Source organism: Condylura cristata, unplaced genomic scaffold (genome assembly GCF_000260355.1).
Source record: "Condylura cristata isolate star-nosed mole 26May11 unplaced genomic scaffold, ConCri1.0 scaffold00001, whole genome shotgun sequence".
Classification (NCBI taxonomy): domain Eukaryota; kingdom Metazoa; phylum Chordata; class Mammalia; order Eulipotyphla; family Talpidae; genus Condylura; species Condylura cristata.
Genome location: NW_004567102.1, coordinates 17,738,745 through 17,762,119, shown reverse-complemented (window position 1 = coordinate 17,762,119; position 23,375 = coordinate 17,738,745). Strand labels below are relative to the sequence as shown.

At 45.6% G+C, this 23,375-nt stretch overlaps 1 protein-coding gene across 1 annotated transcript in view; it reads right to left on the bottom strand.

Annotated features, from left to right (window-relative positions):
- LRRC1 (leucine rich repeat containing 1) overlaps positions 1–18,156 on the bottom strand; it is a 118,966-nt gene extending 100,810 nt beyond the window's left edge. The window contains 1 exon segment of the mRNA XM_004673580.2: positions 17,932–18,156. Coding sequence (XP_004673637.1) covers positions 17,932–18,090 — 159 coding nt within the window. The 5' untranslated portion in view covers positions 18,091–18,156.
- Between the last annotated feature and the right edge of the window lie 5,219 nt (positions 18,157–23,375).

Here is a 23,375-nt window from a genome sequence, read left to right as displayed (position 1 = left end):
GTGTGTGTGTGTGTGTGTGTGTGTGTGTGTGTGTGTGTTTCCAACAACCTAGAGATACCAGAGCTCCACAGGCCCTGAAAAAAACACAGATCCCAAAACCTACTCTAGTACTTCAAAGACCAATAGAAGTACACAGTCATCTCTGAAACACTAACTGAAGAACTAAAATGTCTTTAGGACATGGGACAATTTCACTGTCAACCACTTAAACACAGTGAGGCTGCTGGTTGCGGAGTCTTTAAATCCAGGCTTTAAATCTAAGGGATAAGTGGCCCAGCTCCAAGCAGGTCACGCTGCTCAAGCATGTGTGCACCTGCCCATCTGGAGTCACCTTTTGACTCACCGCTGAGCAGAGCAACACCGTCAGTGCTTCGTGATCTGAGGTCCGTCACATGCAGCACGCACCACATCATTTCCATGACTGTCCTGCCCTTGCTCTGTGGTCTTGGCTCTTAGCTTGCCCCAAGACTCAAATGTACCCTTTCAAAAGGACAAAGATTTGTAAACTCCCATGATGGCCAAATTCATTTGCAGGTGGCCTGAGAATAAGCAATATTTTGAAACAGTAAACCTGAGTGATTAATTTGAAGGGTAAAACATGTATTTGGATGAGTGCCTAAGTTTCACTGTCTGTAATCACAACGCACATAGTTAACTCAGCAAATCTAGAAAGAATGAGTAAGATATAAAGAATATAAACTTTCACTTAAAGGAACACAAGAAATATTTATTTTCCACATCATTTTAACCAACTAACTGCAGCTGTAGCCTATAAGAAAATTCACTGGGGCTGGAAAACAGTACAAAAAGACGAAATGAGGACACAGGAAAGAAAATGCCGTGAATAGCAAAAGAGGAAGTACGAATCACAAAACAAACTAAGGGGGCGACGGAGGGGGCAAACTGGGCCACTTGTTGGAAGGAGTTTCCGAAGGAGCAGGCAAATTCATCACCATCTGCAGTTCACCTGAGTCACTGGCTTCAGATTCCTATCGTCTCCTATTAGCTCCACTGAAATCTAATTAGCTAGTTCAGTTCCTTATCTGTAAGACTTCCATGTCCCAAACGGAAGGAGAACACAGGATAGGTACGACGGCGCCAAGACTCTGGCATGCAAGTCCAGCCTCCCGCCACACGGCAGGAACCAGCAAGCTATGCAGAGGCAGCGCACAGTCAGGCTGCACTTTGACATACAGTGTGTTTTATAAATTGTTAAGACTTACAAATTAAGAGGTTTTACATTAAGATCTTGACTGGGGTTGGCGTAGAAGGAGGCAGTAACAGCAGGCTGCACCGCATCATCACCTGACAGTGGCGGTCTGCCCTCCTCCCACGGGGCAGGCACACTTTTCTAGTCACGGGTTTGTCAATAGCTAGAGCTCACGGCATACTACTGTCCACAAGGCCCTGCCGCAGGTGTCTCCCGTCGCCCTAATGGAGGTGACCCACCCCACAAGGAAGCCTGGCCACTCCTGGGCTCTGCTCAGGATGATGACCTCCACACCTACAGCACATCCCCAGCCACTCCCGGGTCACCCCTGCAATACCAACCTCACCCAGAGCTGCTTCCTGGCACACATCTTCAAACTCGAATACTACAGATCTGGCCGTGGCTTCTCCCATAGCCTCGCTCCCACAATTTTCTCTCAGGCCATCCATCCCTTCCTGGAACTAAAAAGTATCCCAAATAGTTTTTCATCAGAAATCTCAAATGTCTCCTACTCTCTCTTCCCACCATCGTCTCTCTTTTCTATAGGTGAACCCAGCACTTGTATTCTACCTTTCTCTATCCAAGCCTGTAGAGCAGAACACTCTAGACTACAAAACAAACTGACAGCTGATGCCAAGAATCCCCACCAATGCCCACTAGAGCTCCATTTCTACCTTCACCCTTTGAAGCACGCACACTCAACCCCAATCTCTTCTAACAGGCTGCCCTACCCCACCCTTCACTAAGAAAACTAAAACTACCAGGTTTGATCTTTTATTTAGTCTCATGCACCTCCCCCTCATTCCTCAAATTCTGAGGTTGGTACCCAGTCACTCAAACCGAAAACCCAACTGCAACTCCCAGACTCTCCATTTCCAGCCCATTCAGTCCCCAGGTTCTGCCCCTGTTTGCCTGCAAAATATTCTCCCTCTCTCCAGTCTTGCTCCCCCTCAAATCCATACATAAGCTGCCACTAGGCTGAGCTCTCGTAAAGTCAGGTTTGGCAGCACTCCTGGGCTTAAGCTGCAAGGATGACATACCTCCACCCACAAAATAAAAGCTGAGCTCCTAGCCTGGCATGCAAGGCTGCAAGACGGGGCTCCTGCCCGTCCCTCACACCCTCCCTTTTCTTAAACCCCACACCTCCATGAATTTGCTGTGTTGTGCCCCCTCTCCTTCACCTACAGGAAGCCCTTGGTGCGAGCTCCAAAAAAGGCCTCATCACAACCTATTCAAGCATCTGACAAAATCACTCAACTGACACCCAAAGGCAAGAAGTGTATTGTACCCAAAGGCAAGTGTATTGACACCCAAAGGCAAGAAGTGTATTGTACCCTCAGCGCCCGGTAACACCGTGGGCCTTCCTAGCATGTTAGCTGCAGGGAAGCACGAGGCTGCCACAAGCAGGGTCTGCCAATCTAGAACAGTGAATGGAAAGCATCAGGCTTTGGAGTCTGGCAAAACTTGACTTGTTTCCCACCTGAGTGGCCTTAGGCCAGTGCCTGACCTCAGTTTTCTCAAGTGTAAAACAGGACTTTGAAAAACCCTCCCCCAGGGCCCTCCCCGGTGGCACAGAGGGTTAAAGTACAGCACTAGGAAGCTAAAGCCACTTCCGCATGAGTTCGATCCCTGTCTGCCCAGGAGTTGACCCACATGGCGTGGCAGACCTCTCCTGACCCGCCCGCTGCTCCCCGCAACAGTGTACTTCTCTGTCGGCCAGTTCTGCTTCCCACTGTCTCTGGTGAATCCTCTCACGCCCGGCACCTCTGGCCTGTACCCCAGTTCTGTAATGCATAAATAAAATAAATCTTTAAAACAAAAAACCCTCCCCTGTAAGGCTGGTGAGGACCAAGCAAATCCTGCTTTAGTACCCAACTATGCATCTGGTATGATGCAGAGGCAGTCCTGTAAGGAGCTGCTACTGGTATTTTCAAAATGGTAACTGAGGACTTACTCCATTCTTCCAAGGTGAGAGAAGGTTACGCAGAGTGTGGGCAGCCCAGGCCCTTGGCTTCAGAAACACTTCCTGCCCTTTGGCAATTTTACTGCTCATTAACACCTCCGTATGAGACAGGAGGCAGAGGAACTGTCCTTCTGTCAACATGACTAATGACGTGTTATCTTTCTGGGCTACTGTTGACCCTCTGCCAGTAGGATGTGCTGACTCAGCCTCCACCAAGGCCTCTCTCTCAGGTGGCCAGCAAGCAAGCACAGGCTCTTCAATGCGCGCAACCAGTTGCAGGCAGGGGCTGCTGAGCTCAGAAGCTCCAGTGAGGCTGTACTGCTGAAACACCAGCCCTCAGAATAACTCCCCGCACAGAGGCACTGAAAGGGATGGTCATGTGCAATGAGAACTAGCTGAGGATTATGTATCTAAATTACTCCACAAAAAATGCGATGGACACTTTTTTGGAGTAGTTGCTGTGAATAAGGCACTGTGTTCTCCAATGCCTGGGACAAGTGCATAAAACAAGGAATGATAAGACAAGGGAAACAGACAGGCACACAGCAAAGTCTGACCCCTATAAACAGCATCATGAGAAAAGTGGGCGGGGGGTGCAGGGGACAGTGTGGAGACTGGGACTCTGGAGGTTTTTACAAAGGAGGGCAACTGCCAGAGATGGGTACCCTCACTAAGCAGAGCACACCACTCCTAGCTGAGGCTCAGGGGCCTGGAAAACATGAGACCACTGAGTCACCAAAATTTAACACATTTCAAAAATAGTATATTTGGTGCCTTCATCTCTAAAATATTCACAGTAATATTTATTTGCTTTTTTTTCCCTCCCACAAAATTCCTCTCACACACAGTAAGAATAAAATCTAGAGAAAATATCTATATGTGCATGTTTCTTTCTTTCTTTTCCTTGTCAGAATACTTTCAAACAGAACTTATTCCTGCCAGAGCTTTTTCCTGGGCAGATGGTTCCCATGTCTTTTGTAGAGTTGTAACAATTCCCTGCTACTGAATGATAGGGAAAAGGGGGTGTCTGTAAGAAGCAGGCTGGCTCACATGTCTTCTTCTCTTACAGCAATCACTGTAACCCCACACCCGTTCTCAACTCCCTCATTCCTACTCCTTGCCTTTCTTGCCAACCTGCCTCCTACAATGGGTGGGGCAGAGGGGGGAAGAAGTGAGGGGTGCAATGCAGACTCTCTGCCTTTCCTTGGGAGCCACCTGTGAGGAGCTGCAGTAGGAGAAAGGCCCAGCAAGTCATACAGATGTCACTTCCACATGTGACACTGCTGACCAGCTAACTGGACCCCGACCATCATCTTCCTTCAAGCTTCCCGATATGTGGAATCACAGTATACCTCCTTCATGTCACATTTCTCAGGCTGAGTTGCTTGTTATTGACAGTCAAGAGCATGCCACATAGCTCCACTGAAGCTAAGCTCTCTATAGGGAAGTCACTAGGGCACCATAACCACAGAAGTTACCTGACACTCCTGAGCCAGAGTTGCTTTGGATCGAAACCTGAAAACTGACATAAAATATTTTGAGACAGATACTCATCACTGACTTACCATACAGAAACATCTTTACCCAGGTGATCTTTTTAACCATGATTATATGACAGAGGGATGGAATGAGAAAGGTTGAAGAGCACAGGTAGATTTTTCTCCTGACTCCTATGAAATTCCAGTGAAGTAAGACAGTTTCCAGAGATGCCAGAAGCACACAGCACTCCTCCTCCCCCTCCTCTCACCACTTTAGACATGTAAAGAACTGTACTGCCTGCTAGGGAGAACACCGTGAACACCCATGTTCTGTTAACTCAGGTTTATCAGCATCCCTTTGTAGCAGTACTAGAATGCACTGAGTTCCAGAAAATACATTAGGATCTCTTTATAATTCTGACCTTTAGTGTCAAGAGTAGTAACTGTCTCATAAGCTATAACTCACAGAAGAGGCAAAAATTCTAAGAGCTGAATTACAGTGAGGGCACTACTACAATAAAACCCAAGCGGAGTGTGCTGAGGAGAGCTCTCCATCACCTTCCCAAACAGAACACTTCTACAAGAACCGAAGAATGGGTGCCACCGATCTTTGAAAGATTATGCTTGAATGAGAACATTAATATTTGGTGACCTTGTTTCAACTCAGTGCTCTTTTTCTTAATGATGCAAAAAATGACCCAGAGTCATGGGTATCTCTCTGTTTCTGCCAGTAAACAGACCCGACTCCAACTCATCTGGTGGCTTTTGGTGCAGACAGCATGTTTGTTTTGGTTATCTCCCCATGTCTGACCGGGAAGAAGGAAAGCCCAGTGGTTAGGAATCATAGGTATCACACCAGATTGTATTTGCTTCACCTCCAACTCTGCCACTTATAGCTAGTGATCACAGCAAGTTAATTCATCTCTCCGTGTCACAGTGCCCTCAACAGTAAAATAAAGCTGTATGTGTAGAATGAAGCTATGGTTAAGATTAAATGAATTAATCATGGGAAACACAATGTTCAAAAAATGTTTGCTGTCTTTATTATAATTATCATTACCCAGGCTTCATCTCCTAACTTCCAGGTCTCATAGAAACTTCCAACATGCTCCAACTCAGGTACTGACCAGTTCCTATATAGACACACTCCCTTTTGCAACCCTCCTCAGTCCCATAAATGACTCTTTGTAAGCCCCCTAGTTGATAAAACCCAAAGCCCACACCTAAAATACCTCATCACTCAATGCTAACATCCTAAACCTAGTTACCATATAGAACCTTCCAAAAACAGGCCCTCTCTGGTGGCGCAATGGGTTAATGCACAGCACTATGAAGTTATCTGCAGCCACTGCAGCCTGAGTTAGCTACCCGGCCAGGGAGGTGATCCACATGGCACAGAACTCTCCTGTCTCACCTACTGCTCCCCTCAGCAGTGTGTTTTGGTGGATCCACCTGTTCTGATCCCCACTCTGTCTCTGGTGAACCCTCTTACCCCCCCCACCTCACGCCTCTGGCCTGTACCCCAATTCTTGATGCATAAATATTACAAAAAAATAACTCCCCAAAAATCCTCCTTCTAAGTCCCCTCAATTTCCTCCCTACAAACCAATCTCTAACCAACAGGATAAAGTTTCTAAGCCAGCTGTCAAATACCTGATGGACTTATGATCCTCCATAATTTCAACAGATGTAAAAAATGCAAACATCTCACCAGGGTATCTAAATCCCTTTGTATATTATGAGCCCAGCCAATACCTTCACTTTGATTTCCTGCTCCCCTCCCTGTCACATGGGGTGTTCAGTCACAACAGTATTCTTTCTGCCCATGAAGTGTCCAAGTTCACCCAGAACCTCTGTAAGGACCCCTGCCACATTTACACAGCTACCTTTTTCGCATCAAGTGTCACCTCCTCAAGAGACTTTCTCAGAGTTCGAGTCCTGCTAATATCACTATGGGCTGTTTCTCTTGTTTTTGTTTTCTTTGTAGCTTTTATCACAAGCTGAAATTCTTATTTGCTTTTCCATTTATTGGCTGTCTCTTTCATCACACATGGAAGCTCAGTAAAGACAAGATGAGCTATTTGTCTTGCTAGAGTGAACATACCCGGAGCACAGGCAGCACTGACTAAATAAGCAGAGGGACACGGGAAGGAGGAGCTATGGACAGTCGGCCCTCAGATCTACCCCCCGATCCCACTCCTCAATCACCTAGATCAGGAAGCCAACTACTCAGCAAGAGTAGAAAGCTATGTAGCCTTTGATCTTAATACACTACTTGAAAAGCTACTTCAGTCAGATATTAACACACAGATATTCTTAATCATCAGTCTCCAAATTAAGGTTCCCAAAATAGTCTCTCAGGTACTCAAATCAACCCAAGGTAAAATTCAAAAAAAAAAAAAAAATCCCCACATCTGAGTTGCTTGAGTTCATTTAGTAAAGAGACAAAGTGCCAGCCATTTTACCTCATTTCTACAAGCTACAGAAATGCAACTGACACAAAGGGCAAAAATTCAATGTTCAAAGTTTGACAGAGGGTGTATGTGTGCGTAATTGGTGTGTGTGCGTTAACCAAAGAAAATCTGCTGATCGTGTTCCCTTCGTTGGTTCTGGGAATCAACAACTGACCGCAGGAGGGTTAAGTATTTGGAGCAGCCTCTCCTTATTATCAAATCCTTAATTATAATGATTAAGCCAAGACTTGTGGTTCCACTGAACCTCTCTGAGCAACCTCATGGAGCATGCACACAGCTGTGGCCCCTCTTCTAAGGCAAACCTTGTCGGATCAAGTCATGAAACAAGTGTCCACGGATGACAGACCTCAAAAGAGCCTTCAACATCACTGAATATCCCTTCATCACTCAGATAAGGCAACTGAGGCTAAGGAAGAGATCACATGATTTTCCCAAAGTCACAGATCTGGTGCCAGGCAGAACAAGTACATGAACCCAGGCGTGGCGCCCATCCTTGCATCCAGCTCTCCCAAGAGTAATCTTCAAGTTCGGCCCAAACCCATTTTTAAATCTACTCCCCAACAAGGCTGAAAACTTTCCCAAGAATGCTGCTCAAATATGTAGTAAACTTCTGCTCTGTTCAACCACCCTGTTAGACAATAGCAGAAATGCAAAGAAAAGGTGTGTAGTTTTAAGAAACTCACTTTGATGGGGGATAATTGCAAAGAAGTAAGAGAGGGGTATCCCCAAAGACCACAGTGAAGGTAAGAGAAAGCTTCTCCAGGGAATGTCATCTCCTAAGCTGGTTCCCCTGGGCTGAGGAGCAATGAGACAAAGAAATAAAGAGAGAGTAACTCAATAGATAGTATAATAAAAATGAAGACTTAAAGGGATAAAAAGATATGTCTATTATTGAAACACAAGGTTCAGGCCCTCCCTGGTAGCATAGTGGGTTAAAGCACAGCACCAAGAAGCTAAAGCCACTTCAGCATGAGTTCCATCCCTGCCTGCCCCAGAGGTGATCCACATGGCGCGGCAGACCTCTCCTGACCTGCCCACTGCTCCCCTCAGCAGTGTATTTCATCGATCTGCCTGTCCTGCTCCCCACTCTGTCTCTGGCGAATCCTCTCACCACCCCTGCACCTCTGGCCTGTACCCCAGTTCTGTGTGCACAACTAAATAAATCTTAAAAAAAAGAAAAGAAACACAAGGTTCAAGTGATGTGCAAAAATGTGGAAGAGGTAGACAGAGGACAAAAATGTTGCCAGCTTATATTCAGCATGCTCAATGCCCCTCTCCCCCACCCCCTCGCCAAGGGAGCTGACCCATATATGGCACAGCAGATCTCTCCTGTCTCACCTGATGTTCCCCACTGTATTTTACTAAATCCACCTCTTCTACGCCTGTCTCTGATGAACCCTCTGACCCCACACATCTTTGGCCTGCACTCCTCTATACAAAACAAACAAAAACAGAAAGAGAACCAACTTATCCCAAAACCAGGGTATACCTGCTCCCTAAAACATCATCACATCTCCTCACAAAAGCTCCTTTCCCAGTCTGTCTGTACCCACCCGCCATGAAAAGCCAGAGACCTGCTTCCCTACATGCCACTAAGCCCTCTCCCTAACATCCCAAAGCAATGGATGCCACCGAGCTGCACTACAGTCCCATGGAGGCTAACCTGTCTCCCTGAGTATAAAAGTGTAGGTGTAGGCTACTTGTAGAGAAGGACTGAATGTCAGTCCTCCAAAGACCCCTTACAAATACCTGGTTAATTGAATAATGTCTGCCGAGGGCTTTTTCAGACCTATAGCAGGACTCAGACTCAAGGATAAAGGGAGCAGAGATGACAGAATCAGCGTGTAGACAGCCAGTCACAGGAACTGGAGATGCATGGTGCTGCACAGCTTCATTTTCCTTTGACACTTCACTTTGCCTCTCTAGACGTGTTTACTTCGCTATACAGTGAGTAGATTTGTATCATCTCTAGGCCTCCATTCAACTCTCATAAAAAAATCTTTGATGGGACCCTCCTTGGTGGTGCAACAGGTTAAAGTACAGCACCATCTGCAGCCATCTGCAGCCACTGTGGCATGGTTCCTGCCCCGGAGCTGACCCACATGGCATGACAGACCTCTCCTGATCCACCTACTGCTCCTCTCAGCAGTATATTTCAGTTAATCTGCCTGTTCTACTTCCCACTCTGTCTGTGGTGAATCCTCTTACCCACCGCCACCTCTGGCCTGTACCGCAGGTCTTGTGTACATAAATAAATCTTAAAAAAAGTAGAATAAAAAATCTTTGACAATCTAGCAACATTTAAGACTATCTGTAAGTTAAATACTCTTTTCATCAAGATATTGTATTTCCTGCAATTTATCTTACAGAAACATCTGCACAGGTGTACAAAGCAGAACATTCAAGAACATTTAATCCAGGAGGGCCCTCACTGCCAGAAATAGAATATTTAAATGTCCAGCAATAGGAGAACAGTTAAATAAATAACGGTTAAATAAAAATAATCCTGGCATAGCCAATGGAATGGGATGCCACAGCATCCCCAACAGTAAAATACAACATCTATACACACAGATACAGAAGATGTCTAAGACACAGTGGTAAGTAAAACTAAGCTAGCAGCAAAGCAATTTACAGAGTCCTCTTTTCAGTGTAAATAATAAATATATGGTGATGCCTCAAGAGGAAAAAAGATCTGTAACAATACATTGTGCAATTGTTAATGGCTGATGTCACTTCAAAGGAATCAATGGCACTTCCATTCTTTTAAAAATTCTTGGAAGCATCCATCCAATAATGTTACTTCTGCAATAGGTGAAGAGAAGGCCACATCCTAGCCCAAAAAAGTCAGGTGAACTGCACCAGCAGCAGAAGCTCCAAGACTCCTTAAAAGTCAAGCACTCAGTTCCCACCGCACAGCTGTTATAGCTGCTCATCTGACTAGAACTTGCAGTTTCCACCACAAGTCAGCTGACAGCCCCTCCTGATGATCTTTTCCTAAGAAGTGGGCGTGAGTTGTGGCAAGAAAGGAAGAAAGTGACTAGAGTGGTCAGGGTAGACAGTGTCCTCTCCCTCTGGCCACAGTCCCCAGGAATCTGTCTGCAGCACGCTGTAATTAGGTATAGCACCTCCTTCCACCCACATGACAAATCCATTCCTTGTGGTTCTTGGAAACAGAAAGATCAAATTTCTTTGAACTTAGTCAAACTCCCTGGAATCTAAAAGTTACAGCCTAGATAAGAAAACTTTTCAAGATAATGATGAGAAAAAAAAATGTAATCATATTTCACCTCATTTCCTGGAGTTCAAAGTATTTTACACTTCTCTCTCTTTCTCTCTCCAACTCCCTCCTTCTCTCTTTCACTCCCCTGCCCTCCCTCTACTCAATCTTCTAAAATACCACATGTGTGAGTAAATTACCATTTCTGTCCTCTAAATAATACTCAAGAGAAAGTTAAGAGGACAACTAGAAATCTCTTCTGTGCATTTACTAAGATCTGGTCCATGATCTCATCATCTCTCATAACTATCTTGCACAGTAGAGAACAAACATTTCTAGCCCTGTGTTCCAAGTAAAGACCTTAAAAAGGCACACTTCCCCTTAGGTTTCTGTAGGCAAAGTGAAAGAAGACGAGAATGCTTGGGCATCCTCACCTAAAATCACCCAATATCTGTATTCCAAGATAGTGGCTGGGACTCTTGCCTTTTTACACTGCTATTTCTGACCCTTTTGCATAAATATCAACTATGCCTTACCCCCCACTTTCAAGTATGTGGTCAAGTGTTTTTTAAAGGAAATTGCAAGTATCTACTGATTCCAGTAGAAAAGCTGCAAATTCAGGCAGAGAGAATAATGGGAGGCTTCCAGAGAAGCCTTCAAGAAAAAGCTGGAAAGCTGTGAGGCAGGATGAGGTGTGTCCTTCTCACCTGGGAAGAGGGAAGGTGGAATTATAGAAGCATGCTCAACTTTGGTATTTTACCAGATTGAAAGCATAACTTGAGAAAAGTTCTATTAAGTGAATAGCTTTTCTCAAGCTCTTGCATTATTTGTATTAAAAAACATGCCAGCAATGAATTTCCTTCCAAATTCCTTAAGTAAAAATTCTCTAAGTACCAGCCTTTTAAAGCTTCAGCTGACAGTGATGAAACCAAAGCCATGGCTCTGTCCACACATAGAATGCATTTGTTTTACTCAAAAAAAAAAAAAAAAGAACCAACCAGTGACAATGAGGAATTATAACCCTGATGACATTTATATGAATGCCATAAACAAACTTCTTCCCACCCTAACACATCAGGCTGTCTACCTTCCCCAGCCCCCCAACATGAAAACTTGCCATGTCTTCATGAACAATTTGCAAATTGATTGCAGACACACCCCACAATTGAGGAAAATACAGCATGTTCACAAAAAGAGGTAAAGGCGTTAGGCTTGGTGTTGCACAAGCATTTATGAGGTGCCATGGGTGGCTGGCACAACGTGGAAGGTGGCACAGTAAGAAAGAGCAATGAACCAGAGGACAGGAAATGACGTGTTAACATCTCTGACCAAGCATCTCCCCTGTTCATCCTCACAAAAGCTACATGCTTCCTCCAGCCCAGAACTCTCCAACAGGTTCTGACTGATCTCCATTCTCTACTGTGTCCCAGTACTATCTTCTTAAAACAAAGCTCCAACTGTACTGCACCTCTGCTTAGACAGGCCCATTGACCTCCTCTGCCTACGGGACAAAGGTCATCTCCTTAAGAAAACTGAAAGGCCCTTCTAGGGTCTGGCCCCAAGCCTCTCTCTAGTCACTCCCTACCGCAGGCTTCCTTCATTCTAAACAACTAGACAGGATTGGTTTCAGCAACAATGATGTTTTTCTCCCTTTCTCCACTTTGGTGTGTCACCATCTCTAAAGACTTGTCTCAGTTCCCAGGGTACAGGAGGCTCCTCAAAGCTGTCCTCAGTCTGCTGCACAAGCCCTTTTCCAAGCATCACTGCACTGCCAAGCCCTGGCTCCCAAGTGGGCTCCCAGGTGGCAAGTGCACACCTGGAGCTGGAGCCAAATGCTCCATCCAGAAATGATGACCTTGGCCAACTTTCTTACAAGTCCCTTAAGTAACTTTCTAAAATAAGTCTTGGTTTCTGCATTTGCAAAACTGAAAGAAATTACAATGGCTAAAGTGGGTTGCTATTCAGTTTAAGAGAAAAAATGTAGAGCACTTAATATAATGTTTGGAGTTCAGTAAAATTTCAGTAGGTGGTAGCTATTATAATTATTATTAATATGCAGTAGATACTCCCTAAATGTTTTTAAATTAAAGAGACTCTAATCCCCACTAACCTGGAGCAAGTTATAACTTCTCTAGGTCTCAGTCTCTCTGCCTGTAAGGTGGAGGAGAGAAAGAGGAAGAGGGCAGGAGAGGAATAAGGGACAGAAAAAGGAATTGGACTAACATAATAGTCAAAACACAAATGCTGGGCCCTCCCTGGTGGTGCAATGAATTAAAGCACAGTACTATGAAGCTATCACAGCCACTGCAGCATGAGTTCGATCCCCAGCCAGAGGTGACCCACATGGCATGGCACAGACACCTCCTGACACACCCACTCCTTCCCTCAGCAGTATATTTCAGTACATCAGCCTGTTCTGCTCCCCACTGTCTCTGGTGAATGGTGAATCCTCTTACCACCCCTGCACCTCTGACCATTACCCCAGTTCTGTCTGCATAAATAAATAAATCTTAAAAAAAGAAAAGAAAAGAAATGCTAAACCATATGATAACAACAGTTTCAGGCAGGTTTCTCACATGTCTGCACTACCCTGGGGCTCAATGATTCCTTCAGGTACCCATCACTCTTCTCAAACAAAATGTCATAGCTAGGAAATAAGAACTGCTTCCTTAAATTGAGAAATGGGGGAATCACCACTATAAAGGGAAAAAGTAATTTTGGACTCCCTTCTTCTTACACTTTGCCTTATTTTTATTATAGTGTTGTTTAAATATAACCAAACATAAAACTTAATATATCTTCCTTCAGCTTTAGCGCTTAGAAATTTATACAGAAACACAATTTAAAAATCTGAGAAAAGCCAATAAAGAACTCGGCATAATTTAACATGACAGATCATGATGATGTGACTGCTCACTACACATTAAATAAAGTACCACCATAAACAGATTCCTGGCAATTCTACATGCCTGTACCCCCTTGAGACTCCGCAGCTACCCATCACTCTTCTCAAACAGTCAGGAAAACTGTCATGCAACCACCAATATCATCTGACCCAAACACATAATCTCTACAATATGGTCACATCTATTCTTTCCCTTTGGCTAGAGACAATCAAAGGAGTGTTCAAACAGAGGCTAAGACCTGTCACCCCTCTCCACATAAGGTCAGATGCAGACATTACAGAAGTTATGACATTTTTTTAATTATTAAAAAGAAGTTCAAAAACTTGACTCGAAATTTAACAAACTCCCAGGATAATTCTCCAAACACCACTTTATGAGGACACTGTTTTATATTAAAAGTGTCTTGCCAGTGTCCAGAAAGACCTGAAGCCTCTCGCATCTAATTTTGAGTGTCTAGCGTGCATTATCCCTCTAAGTCCCAAAATAACTCTATGAAGTAATGGAGGCTTGAAGGGAGAATCCAAGCGAAGTAATAATATCTGATTCCACAAGCACATTCTTTGCTCCTTCAAGCTAAGCCAGAGGGGCCTTAGCAGGCAGAAGATGACCAGGGATGGAGAATGAGAATCCAGGGAAAAGCAGTCAGTGACGATGGCACTTGGAAGGAAGAAAGGAGTTACAGGAAGATGGATGGTGGGGGAAAGGTAAGTCCGTGAAGTGTGACACAGAAGAATAACTGCCCCACCCTCCAGAGATGGCAGTGCTGAGAAGAGAAGGCAGGTGGTTTAAAGAAGCATGGTGGTTTAAAGAAAGACAAAAGGACTTATTCCAAGAGGGGATGGCTATCCTCTTCACATAGTATAGCTGGAGATACTGAAATCGAAGTCATATCACAGAAATCACATTTACAATGCGTAAGAATTATTTCAAAAAGAGAAGGCAGTGAAAGCACCCACCACAGACATAAAGGAGAACTGTACTAACAAGACAAGACCACTTGGTATCACGGTGGCTCAACAGACTGGTGTCCAGTGTAAATCAGACTGTAAGAAAGGAAGGTTAAGAAACAGCGGCAGCCTACCTGTGACAGCATGTGAAGATGCTGTCACACAACAGGCCACTCAGTGCCCACTGTGGCCTAGATGCTGCCCTTGGCTCAATCACAAACAAAAGCATCTCTACCCTCAGGGAGCTTATGTTGGTAAGACAAAGAACAGGAAGGCAAGTCCATAGGTAGCAGGGAACGCTGTGAATGCTTAGGAAAAAATAGCAGTATATGAAGAATATGGAAAGGGGTAAGTATTTAAGATAATGTCGGCAATCAAAAAGATCAACTGAACATCTTAAGAGGAGGTGAGAAGATAAAACCCAATTATTTCAAGCTACGAAAATTTGGGAGTATTCATACAAAATATCTACTGCCTGCTAGACAAGGCACTGTACTGATGCAAAAGAAACTGAAGGCATTCGAGAATCAGTGCACAATGAGGGGGAAATGGACAGTGTCCCAAACACTGAGGAAGAACAGAGGGTGCCAAAGACCTCACTGGGAAGGCAAAACCTCTTCACCATGTGGATGATCTTTACTTCTGCAGTCACTTCCCACTTCAACATTCTCTGACTCTTAGAAAAGGATCTATGCCCAAGAGAAATAAGCTTAGAGGGAAACAAAGAAGCAGAGGAGATTTGTATCACACAATCATTTAACAGATAGCTGTTTGTTGAGCAGGATCTACTGGGTGCCAGTCTCTGCTCACAAGGGAGAGCAAAAAATTGCTGGCACCTCCAGGTTACAAAGAGATTGTCTCTTAATTTACACCCCAAAGGGATGGGGAGGGGGGAGGTGTGAGGAGATGCAGGTGGACGGGAAAAGATGGGAAAGGGATGCATCTATGATACAATGAGGGCCAGACCTGGGATGGTGGTGTGGGTTCAGTGAAAGGTTAGATTAGGTAAGTAAGTGACCATCTAGTCTGCAGCTGATGAGCAGTCCGATCCTCTCTAGGCCACACTCACCAGATCTGTATTAAAGTCAGTTATCTCTCCACAAAGCCACAAACAGCTCATAGGAATCATGACCTTTTATAATCTCCAGATTCCCAGCAACTAGCAAGTAATGGAGGGCCAATAAATGTCTGAAGTCAAGTTTTAACGACATGAGTAAAGCAGGAGGGGCCAAATAACTGAAGGTTAATGGGTGTGATAAGCCAAATAAGCTAGGTTCCTGCTAAGTGTCTAAAACTGGTATAGTTGGCTTATAGGAATGGGGGGCGGGGGCGGGGGCGGGGGCTTGAAAAGTCTCTCCAATTCTGAGCCCCAACTTCTAAAACAAGGAAATTGGAAGTCAGAGGTTGCAGATCTTTGGCCAGACTAGAGGCATTCTTTATCCTAGAGAGTATGTGCATCTTTACTGTAGGGGCTGTTCCCCCTTTGGCTATAGTTCCAAACAAATTACGAAGATTATGCAGTTAATGTGGCCACCAACACAGAGGACACAAGAGGTTTATCATCCAAATAGGCCTGCTAGTGATGTGGCAGGTGGAAACGGTTTGGGAAGGGGGCCGGACAGCACACATCTCAGAGGTAAAACAGCAGACAGCTGAAGGAAAGACTGTGCATGAAAGAGCTATGGTTTCACGGTGGTTGCTCATTTCTGTGCTATAAACATGTAGACACACAATAAGTCTGGAAAAAATTGATTTTATGCAACCTGAAAGCTATAAAACTAATTTAAAGGTGTAAGAGCAGTAACTGCCATAAGCAAGATCATCTCTAGCCTTGAAAAGTATGTTTATTTACCATACTGACAGAGTTCTAGCAGCTGTACTTCTGAGTTTCTGAGAAATTCCCATTTAGAATCAGTAGACCTAAGACTTCCAAAACCCATAATTTCCCATACCAAAAGCTAAATCCCCCAACATTACAGGAAAACCCACAAACTTTGCAGAAGGGAGTGAAAAGGCAATTCAGCCCAAGGAATCTTCTGGTGCTATAAAAACAAACAAATAAAAATAGTACAAAGAGCACTGAAACATTTTTATTTGAATAGCTTTTCACTCAATCTCTAATAACTTCATTCTGAAGTCACAGAAAAGTATTAAATTACAGAGTGTGTATTTCTGGCCATAGCAAACGCCTAAAACATGTCACAATTTATGGCAGAAAATGAGCTTTTGAGTGTTAAGTCAAACTTAAAGAAGCTAAAGGCCAGGCAAAACTATGTGTTTGAAAATGCCTGAAAAATAGTAAATGCCTGAGGGAATTGGAGGCTTTTCTGCTTCTAAACCAAATAAAGCCTGGTGGCTTTGCAAAGATCCTAGTGAGGATAATCTCCGTGATTAGAGAGAATCAACCATCCAATCAAGTCCACCAGAACCCAGGAAAGTTAATCCAAGAAGAAATAATAACACTTGAAACGTTGAGAAAAATACACCGTTCTGTTTTTTAAAACACTGTCAGCGCTGGAGAACTTATCAGGTCATTCCGACAAGTCTGAACATATGACTGGCCAGCGTTTCTGTGACAATGCGTTGATTTTGTGTTAACGAAAGGACAAAGCAAGATGTGTGAGCTTCAAGCTCAGGCCTTGGGTCCTCTCCAGACTCCTGGCGGCCTCCCTACTTCCTGAACACACCTTTTAGTTACTGCACACTAACCTTCCGCGCACCGCTGGATCTGGGAGAGCTTCCTCCTTAAGGGTTATTCAAGCCAACTTCCCCAGGCAAGCTCGAGGGTTAAAAGTTCGTAATCTCTGACCCTCCACTAAAGTACAATCAGCGAGTGTCGCTAGACAAGTCGGGCAGCAGCAGTGTGATTGATTTACGTAAACAACTCGGAAGAGGTAACGCATCACTGCCAGGGGACAAGTCAGCAAGCTCTAGGCGGCCCCTGTGGAGAGGGGGTTGCAAAGCCAACCCGCCAGACAGCGCCTCTAAGACGCTCGCCGCGGCTCCTTCCAGGCAGCATTCCTAGCAGACGGCGCCCGAGCGGCCCGCACCTGCCCACCGCTCCCGGGGCGCAGCTCTCCTCGGGCACCCCCGCCCTGACACACACACCTCGCGGCCGCTCCCCGGGCCAAGGCCGGCGGGCCAAGTTTCAGCTCTTCGAGGCTCGGCCCACCCGCGATAAGGCCCAGAGCACATTCCTCGGAAGATGCCGAGATAATAGGGCTCACTCGCACCGCTTCCACCTCCTCCCGGGCCAGCTCCGGCCAAACGGGAGGCGCGCCGGGTTGGCGGCCGCAGGACGCGGGGCGAGGGGGCAGGTCCCGGGAGCGGGATGCCGCGCCGTCCTTGCCAACTGGGCACGGCCCGAGCCACCTGGCTTCTCACCTGCGCAGGCACAAGTGCCAGGTGGTAGTACCTGGATGAGTATCCCAACTACTTATCAGCCCGAAACGCTTCCCCCCAACGCCCAAGTTCTAGACACTACTTAGAAAACATCAAGTCGCTCGGGCTGAAATTAAAAGGAACTTTTTCTGCAGGGAGCAAAGGGAGAAAGAGGCAGGTGAATGCTGGTGAAGGTGGCTCCTCTGGGACCGGCTGGCAGTGGGGGGGTAGGGGGGGGGTGGAGGGGAACAGAAATGGAGGGGAGCGGCGGGGGGGGGGGGGCGAGGGGTGTCCGGCCTCGCCACGGCCTCGCTGCCCGAACGGCGACGCGCAGGTGAGGCTGGTCACTCACCTCGGGCAGCTCGCGGAGCTGATTGGCGTCCAGCAGCAGCTCCTCCAGGCTGCGGGCGTAGCGGTAGATCTCCTCCGGGACGTAGACGAGCGAGCAGTGGCGCTTGTCGATGGTCTCCACATGACGGTTGCACCGCCACAGGGGTATGCAGTGGAACATCGCCGCCCCCGCCAGCCGGACCCGAGCCGCGGAGACCCGGGCTCGGAGCCCGCTCCGCCCGGCGGCTCCGCGCCGCCCGCTGCCCACCCTGCGTGCGTTGGCTCCCTCGCTCGCCGGCCGCTCGTGCTCGGCTCCGTAGTCCCAAACGCTTCCAGGAATCTCGGGCGGGAGCCCCAGCAGCGTCCCAGCGCCCCCGCCCGCCAGCCGGAGCGTCCCCTCCCACCCTCAGTCTGGCCGCCGCCACCGCTACTACCGCGCGGAGCTTCCCTACTCGCTGCCGCCGCGCCACGGAGCATGCGCGTGAGTGGGCGCGCGCCGAGGGCGTTTCCCGGCCCGGGGGATGCTCGGCTCCGGGTTTTCTCGGCGACCTGGATCCGGAGAGGAGCAAGAAACCTGCAGGCCAAGCGCTGGCCGTCCCACTACTCAGGCTGGGGCTCGGGGCGTCGGGGCCTCCGAGGAAGTCAGATTCCGAAGGGTCATTGGCAATGACGAGGCGAGGGAGAAGCGGCCTGCGGGGTGCAGAACTTTGATTTTGAGTTTTAGTTCACTCGCTCTCCTCTTCTCGCTCCCCTTCCCCAAAACAACTTTCTCTTCCGGGGTCAGGCAGGACCGCCCCGAAGCGTACCTTGCGTGCTGTGGGCGCCCGCAGCTACCGGAATCCGTGAGGTTTGGAGATATCTGCATGCCCTGGCTGCTACTTTTCGGGACACCGTGTGCTCGCTTCCTACAGCCCCAGAAGCGAGAGCGGGCCAGCCCGCGCCCTGCAAGGTAGTCCGGCCGTGGAGGTGCCCTCTGGTCCTTGGGCACCGCCTGCAGGCTGTGCAACCTGGGAGCAGGTCTTAGGTAGTCGTTGTTTTCTAAGTAGTAGGAGGAAATACCCCTCCCTATTCCACCAAAAGCGTGGGAGTCAGAAAGTCTGTGAGATTCTCCTAGATGAAGAAGCACCCCTCACCCCCAATCGGGAACCCAAAGGCAAAAAGACAAGCTGGCAAGAGGTGAATTCTGAGTCTGGTCTGCTCTGACCAGATGTTGGTCAGTCCACACTGGGCCACTAATTTACTCTCAGTATCTCCTGCTCTAAGCTGGTGTGTTTGAAGGGAAAGATGAGATAGGTGCTTAGGGGCCCCCAGATGGCTCCTGTGTTTCTGCATTAACACCTAACCTCTTTGGAAAGGCCAATTACAGCCTGAAATGAATGGCTGTGTAGGACCCAGGAGACTCACTGCTGACTGACAAGGCTTCCCTTGCCCCTTCCCAATCTCCCCCCACCCCCCCTGGTTGATGCCCAGATACTCATACCCAGGGCCCCAATCTGAACTGCTCCTCTTCTCCTGTAATTGTATGGCACTGCCTGTATCCAGATAACCAAACTGACTCCTTCGCAGGTGATTGCCCACCAAGTCCAAATCAGTGACACTGATGTTTTTTTCAGGGTTTCCAGTCCCTGCTGGCCGCCCCACCCCCATTCTTCACATCTTCCCTGCTAGTGTACTCAACACCAGAGTTACCTCTGGCTTGGTATTCTGTGACACCACCCTGAGTCTACCATCCTGCCCCTCATCCTCCCACCCATGGCCATCTGCCAGTTAAAATTCAGAGTCAGAGAATCCATATTTTTGCCAAGGTTGGCCCCTGCATATGCTCAGTGTCCCGGCAAATTTTGGACTATAACTTGTTTTTCAAGACATGTGGCTCCACAGGTTCTCCTTTCAGTACAGCTGTGCACAAAACTTTCACCTGGGGTGAGTGGAAAGGAGAGCACCTGTCATTTCAAATATACTAATAGGACTGTAGAAGGATCCCAGTACCTCCAAGACTGTAGAAAGATGCAAGTACCTGTCCCTTTCCCTTTCCCTCTACCCCCCACATTGTTGCTTTATCTCTCATTCCTGTCAATTCCTAAATTCCATGTCCTGCCCACTCCATCCTCTATTTTGTTTGTCCAAGTTTAACGTCAATGGGGGGCAACCCTGACTTTATCTTTGCATTCCACAAACATATAGAATGCTCATGTTGTGCCACTTTTAGTGGAAAACTGGTTCCTGACAGGGACATGGGGAAGAGTAAGTCACTGTCTTTTTAAGTTTTCCAACTGCTTTCAAAAAGAACTATAACACCTGACCCCCTCCTCTTAGTTTTTTTTTTTTTAACTTCCTGAGATTATCACATTAGATTATTTTAGTAAGCATTAAATGTGTTTCAAATATGTGGCTCACCTTTTAGAGAATGCAGCCATCAACAAACATTCCCTGTGTGCCTCCCCATGGTGCTTAATGCTTCCCTGTATTATGATTACTTCTTATCATCCTAATCCCAAAGAGATTGTGACCCCTGTCCCACTTGCTTTGTACAACCTGCATCTCTCACAGTGCCATAAATACACTAATAGACCCACAAAACTGTTGAGTTGAGGCCAAGAAAAGTCAGTGACCGGGGCCCTCCCTGGAGCGCAACTGGTTGGAATACAGCACTGCAAGCTGGCCACAACCACTTCAGTGCGAGTTCAATCCCTGGCCCTGGAGGTGATCCACATGGCGCTGCAGACCTCTCCAGAACCACCCGCCGCTCCCCTCAGCAGTGTACTTCATCTGTCTGCCTGTTCTGCTCCCCACTCTGTGTCTAGTGAATATTCGCACAGCCCCTGTACCTGTGGCATCTACCCCTGTTCTGAATACATAAATAAATAAATCTTTAAACAAAAATCAGTGATCAAATTTTTGACTTTCCTTTTTTCAAGGATCTGTCAAGAATCTGAAACATTAGTTTAGTAAGGTGGGGGGAGGGGGACTAAAAGCAATACCTTATCTTGGAATATAGGCCACCAAATCTTTATCTTCCTAAGTGTTTGAAGATTTCCCTGCTAAAATAATTTTTGGGTTTTCTCCCCACAGACAAATGAGTGTGACACAATATAAACAAAATTTAGAACACCATATAAATGAGAGTCTTGAGAACAGTATAATTTACTCATTTTCCATAGCCTTTGGGTCTACACAGAGACTGACTTTGAAGTCTTACAGTGTTATAGTACTGGTTAGGTTAAATCTTATAGCCTCAGTTTTATCATTCAATTGAGGGCAAAGTTCCATGGATTGTCATCAGGTTAAATAGGATGGTGTATGCAAAATGCCTAGCAGGGTGTCAGGCACATGTCAATTCAGTCAGGGAATACTCACAATGCCCTGTATTAACCAGGCTTCAGGGTGACTCCCAAACACTCCTATTTCCTGGCTGGTCACTGCAATCAACTTTATCTTGGTCTCTCTCAGGTTACTCACTTGGGAAGCCAGCTACCTTGTTGAGCAGCCCAGTAAAGAGCTCTGACAGCAATAATGGAGGATTATTGATAGCCGTGGAGGAACAGACCACTTTCCAATAGCTGTGTGATTGAATCCTGCTGGAAGCCCATCCTCAAGATGCAGTCAAACTGTCAAATAACCACAAATAGCCACAGGCAATAGTTTAACTTCAACTTGTTATACACCCTGACTCAGACCACTCAGCTATTTCTGGACTCCAAACCCTCAGAAATTGTTCTGAAGCAGTAACTGTATTATTTTAAGCTGCTAAAATGGGGGGTGAATTGTTACACAGCAACAGATAACTAATAAATGTATGTATCATGCATTAGGTACAGTGAATTTGAATTTTTGAGCATGTTAATTTTAAAGTGTGATTTTTAAAATAACTAAAATCAAAAGATGACAATTCCGAGTGTTATGGGAGATACAGACTAACTGGAATGCATGCATTATTGGTGGGAGTGTAAATTAGTGAAACCATTTTGGAAGTTTCTTTTTTCTTATAAGCTTATACTAACCCAATCATTCAGCATCTAGTTATTTCTACACACACAAAATTGAAAACATGTTTACAAATGTAAATAAAATTGTAAACACTTGTTTACAAATGTTGATAGCAAGTTTGTTAATAATAGCCACAAATTGGAAACAATTCAAATATTTATCAATGTATGAATGAATAAAGTGTGCTGTGTCTAAAGTAAGGAGTAACACTCAACAATACAAGAAGCAAGCTATTAATACATGTAATAATGTGGATGAATCTAAAAAACATGCTGAGCAAAGAAGCCAGATACAAAGGAACATTTAAAATGTGATTCCATAAATTTCTAGAAAATGTAAACTAATATTAAGTGATACAATTGAAATAAGTAGGTGCCTACACCCAGGGGTTGGGGAAGAAGTTGAAGAGGAAAGATTGGTGGTTATAGCCCCAGGGGATTTGGAGGGAGAATAAAAATATTCTATAACTTGATGGTGGTGGTATTTACATAGATATATACAGTTATTGAGCTTAACAAACTACATTTAAACCGGAAAGCTTTTATTATATAAAAAGTACACATTAATAAAGTTAACTTTAAAAGTTAACAAACAGGCCCTCCCTGGTGGCTCAGCGGTTAAAGCACTGCACTAAGAAGCTTAAGCCACTTCTGCATGAGTTCGATTCCCGCCTGCCCCAGAGGTGACCACATGGCGCAGCAGACCTCTCCTGGCCTGTCCACTGCTCCCCTCAGCGTGTACTTCGTCCATCTGCCTGTTCTGCTCCCCACTCTGTCTCTGGTGAATCCTCCGCATCTCTGGCCTACACCCCAGTTCTGTACGAATAAATAAATAAATCTTTAAAACAAAATAAAATAAAACTGTTAAGATTATAGGTTAATAAAGTGAAAAGAACTCTCTATACTTTAGAAAAATACACATTAGGAATTAGTCATTGTCGATACTCTTGTCAGTTATCAGCAAGAGAAAATATAGCATGCTAGTGCTCTGTATGGGTAAACGATATGTAAATTAATGGATTGGTAAAAATGAAACATTTCATTTCTATTATGTCATTTAAATTATTTCAGTGTGAAAGAGATTATATTAGAGGTTCCCCCATCAAAATTCACATCTTCCACTAAAGCCATCTTTCTGTAGACTTCTGCCCTAACTGCAGTCTCTATCAATAGAAGCCTGGCAGCTGATCACAAACCTTCCTCCAGATTTTCATATATATATATATATAATGCTTTACAACGTAAAAGAGCCATTCACATCATCATGTCCATTGATGAAAATGTATTTTAGTCATTTAAATAAATACAGATGCCTCATAGGGATTTAAGATCATATAGATTGATCTTTTCTTATATCATTTTATTTTATAGCTATGATTCCTACAATATAAATGAAATCAAAATAACACAAACCTTTCACTGAAGACTAAACAGAAAGGTATCAATGAGTAGAAATATGCCCTTTCTAATGGACATTGCC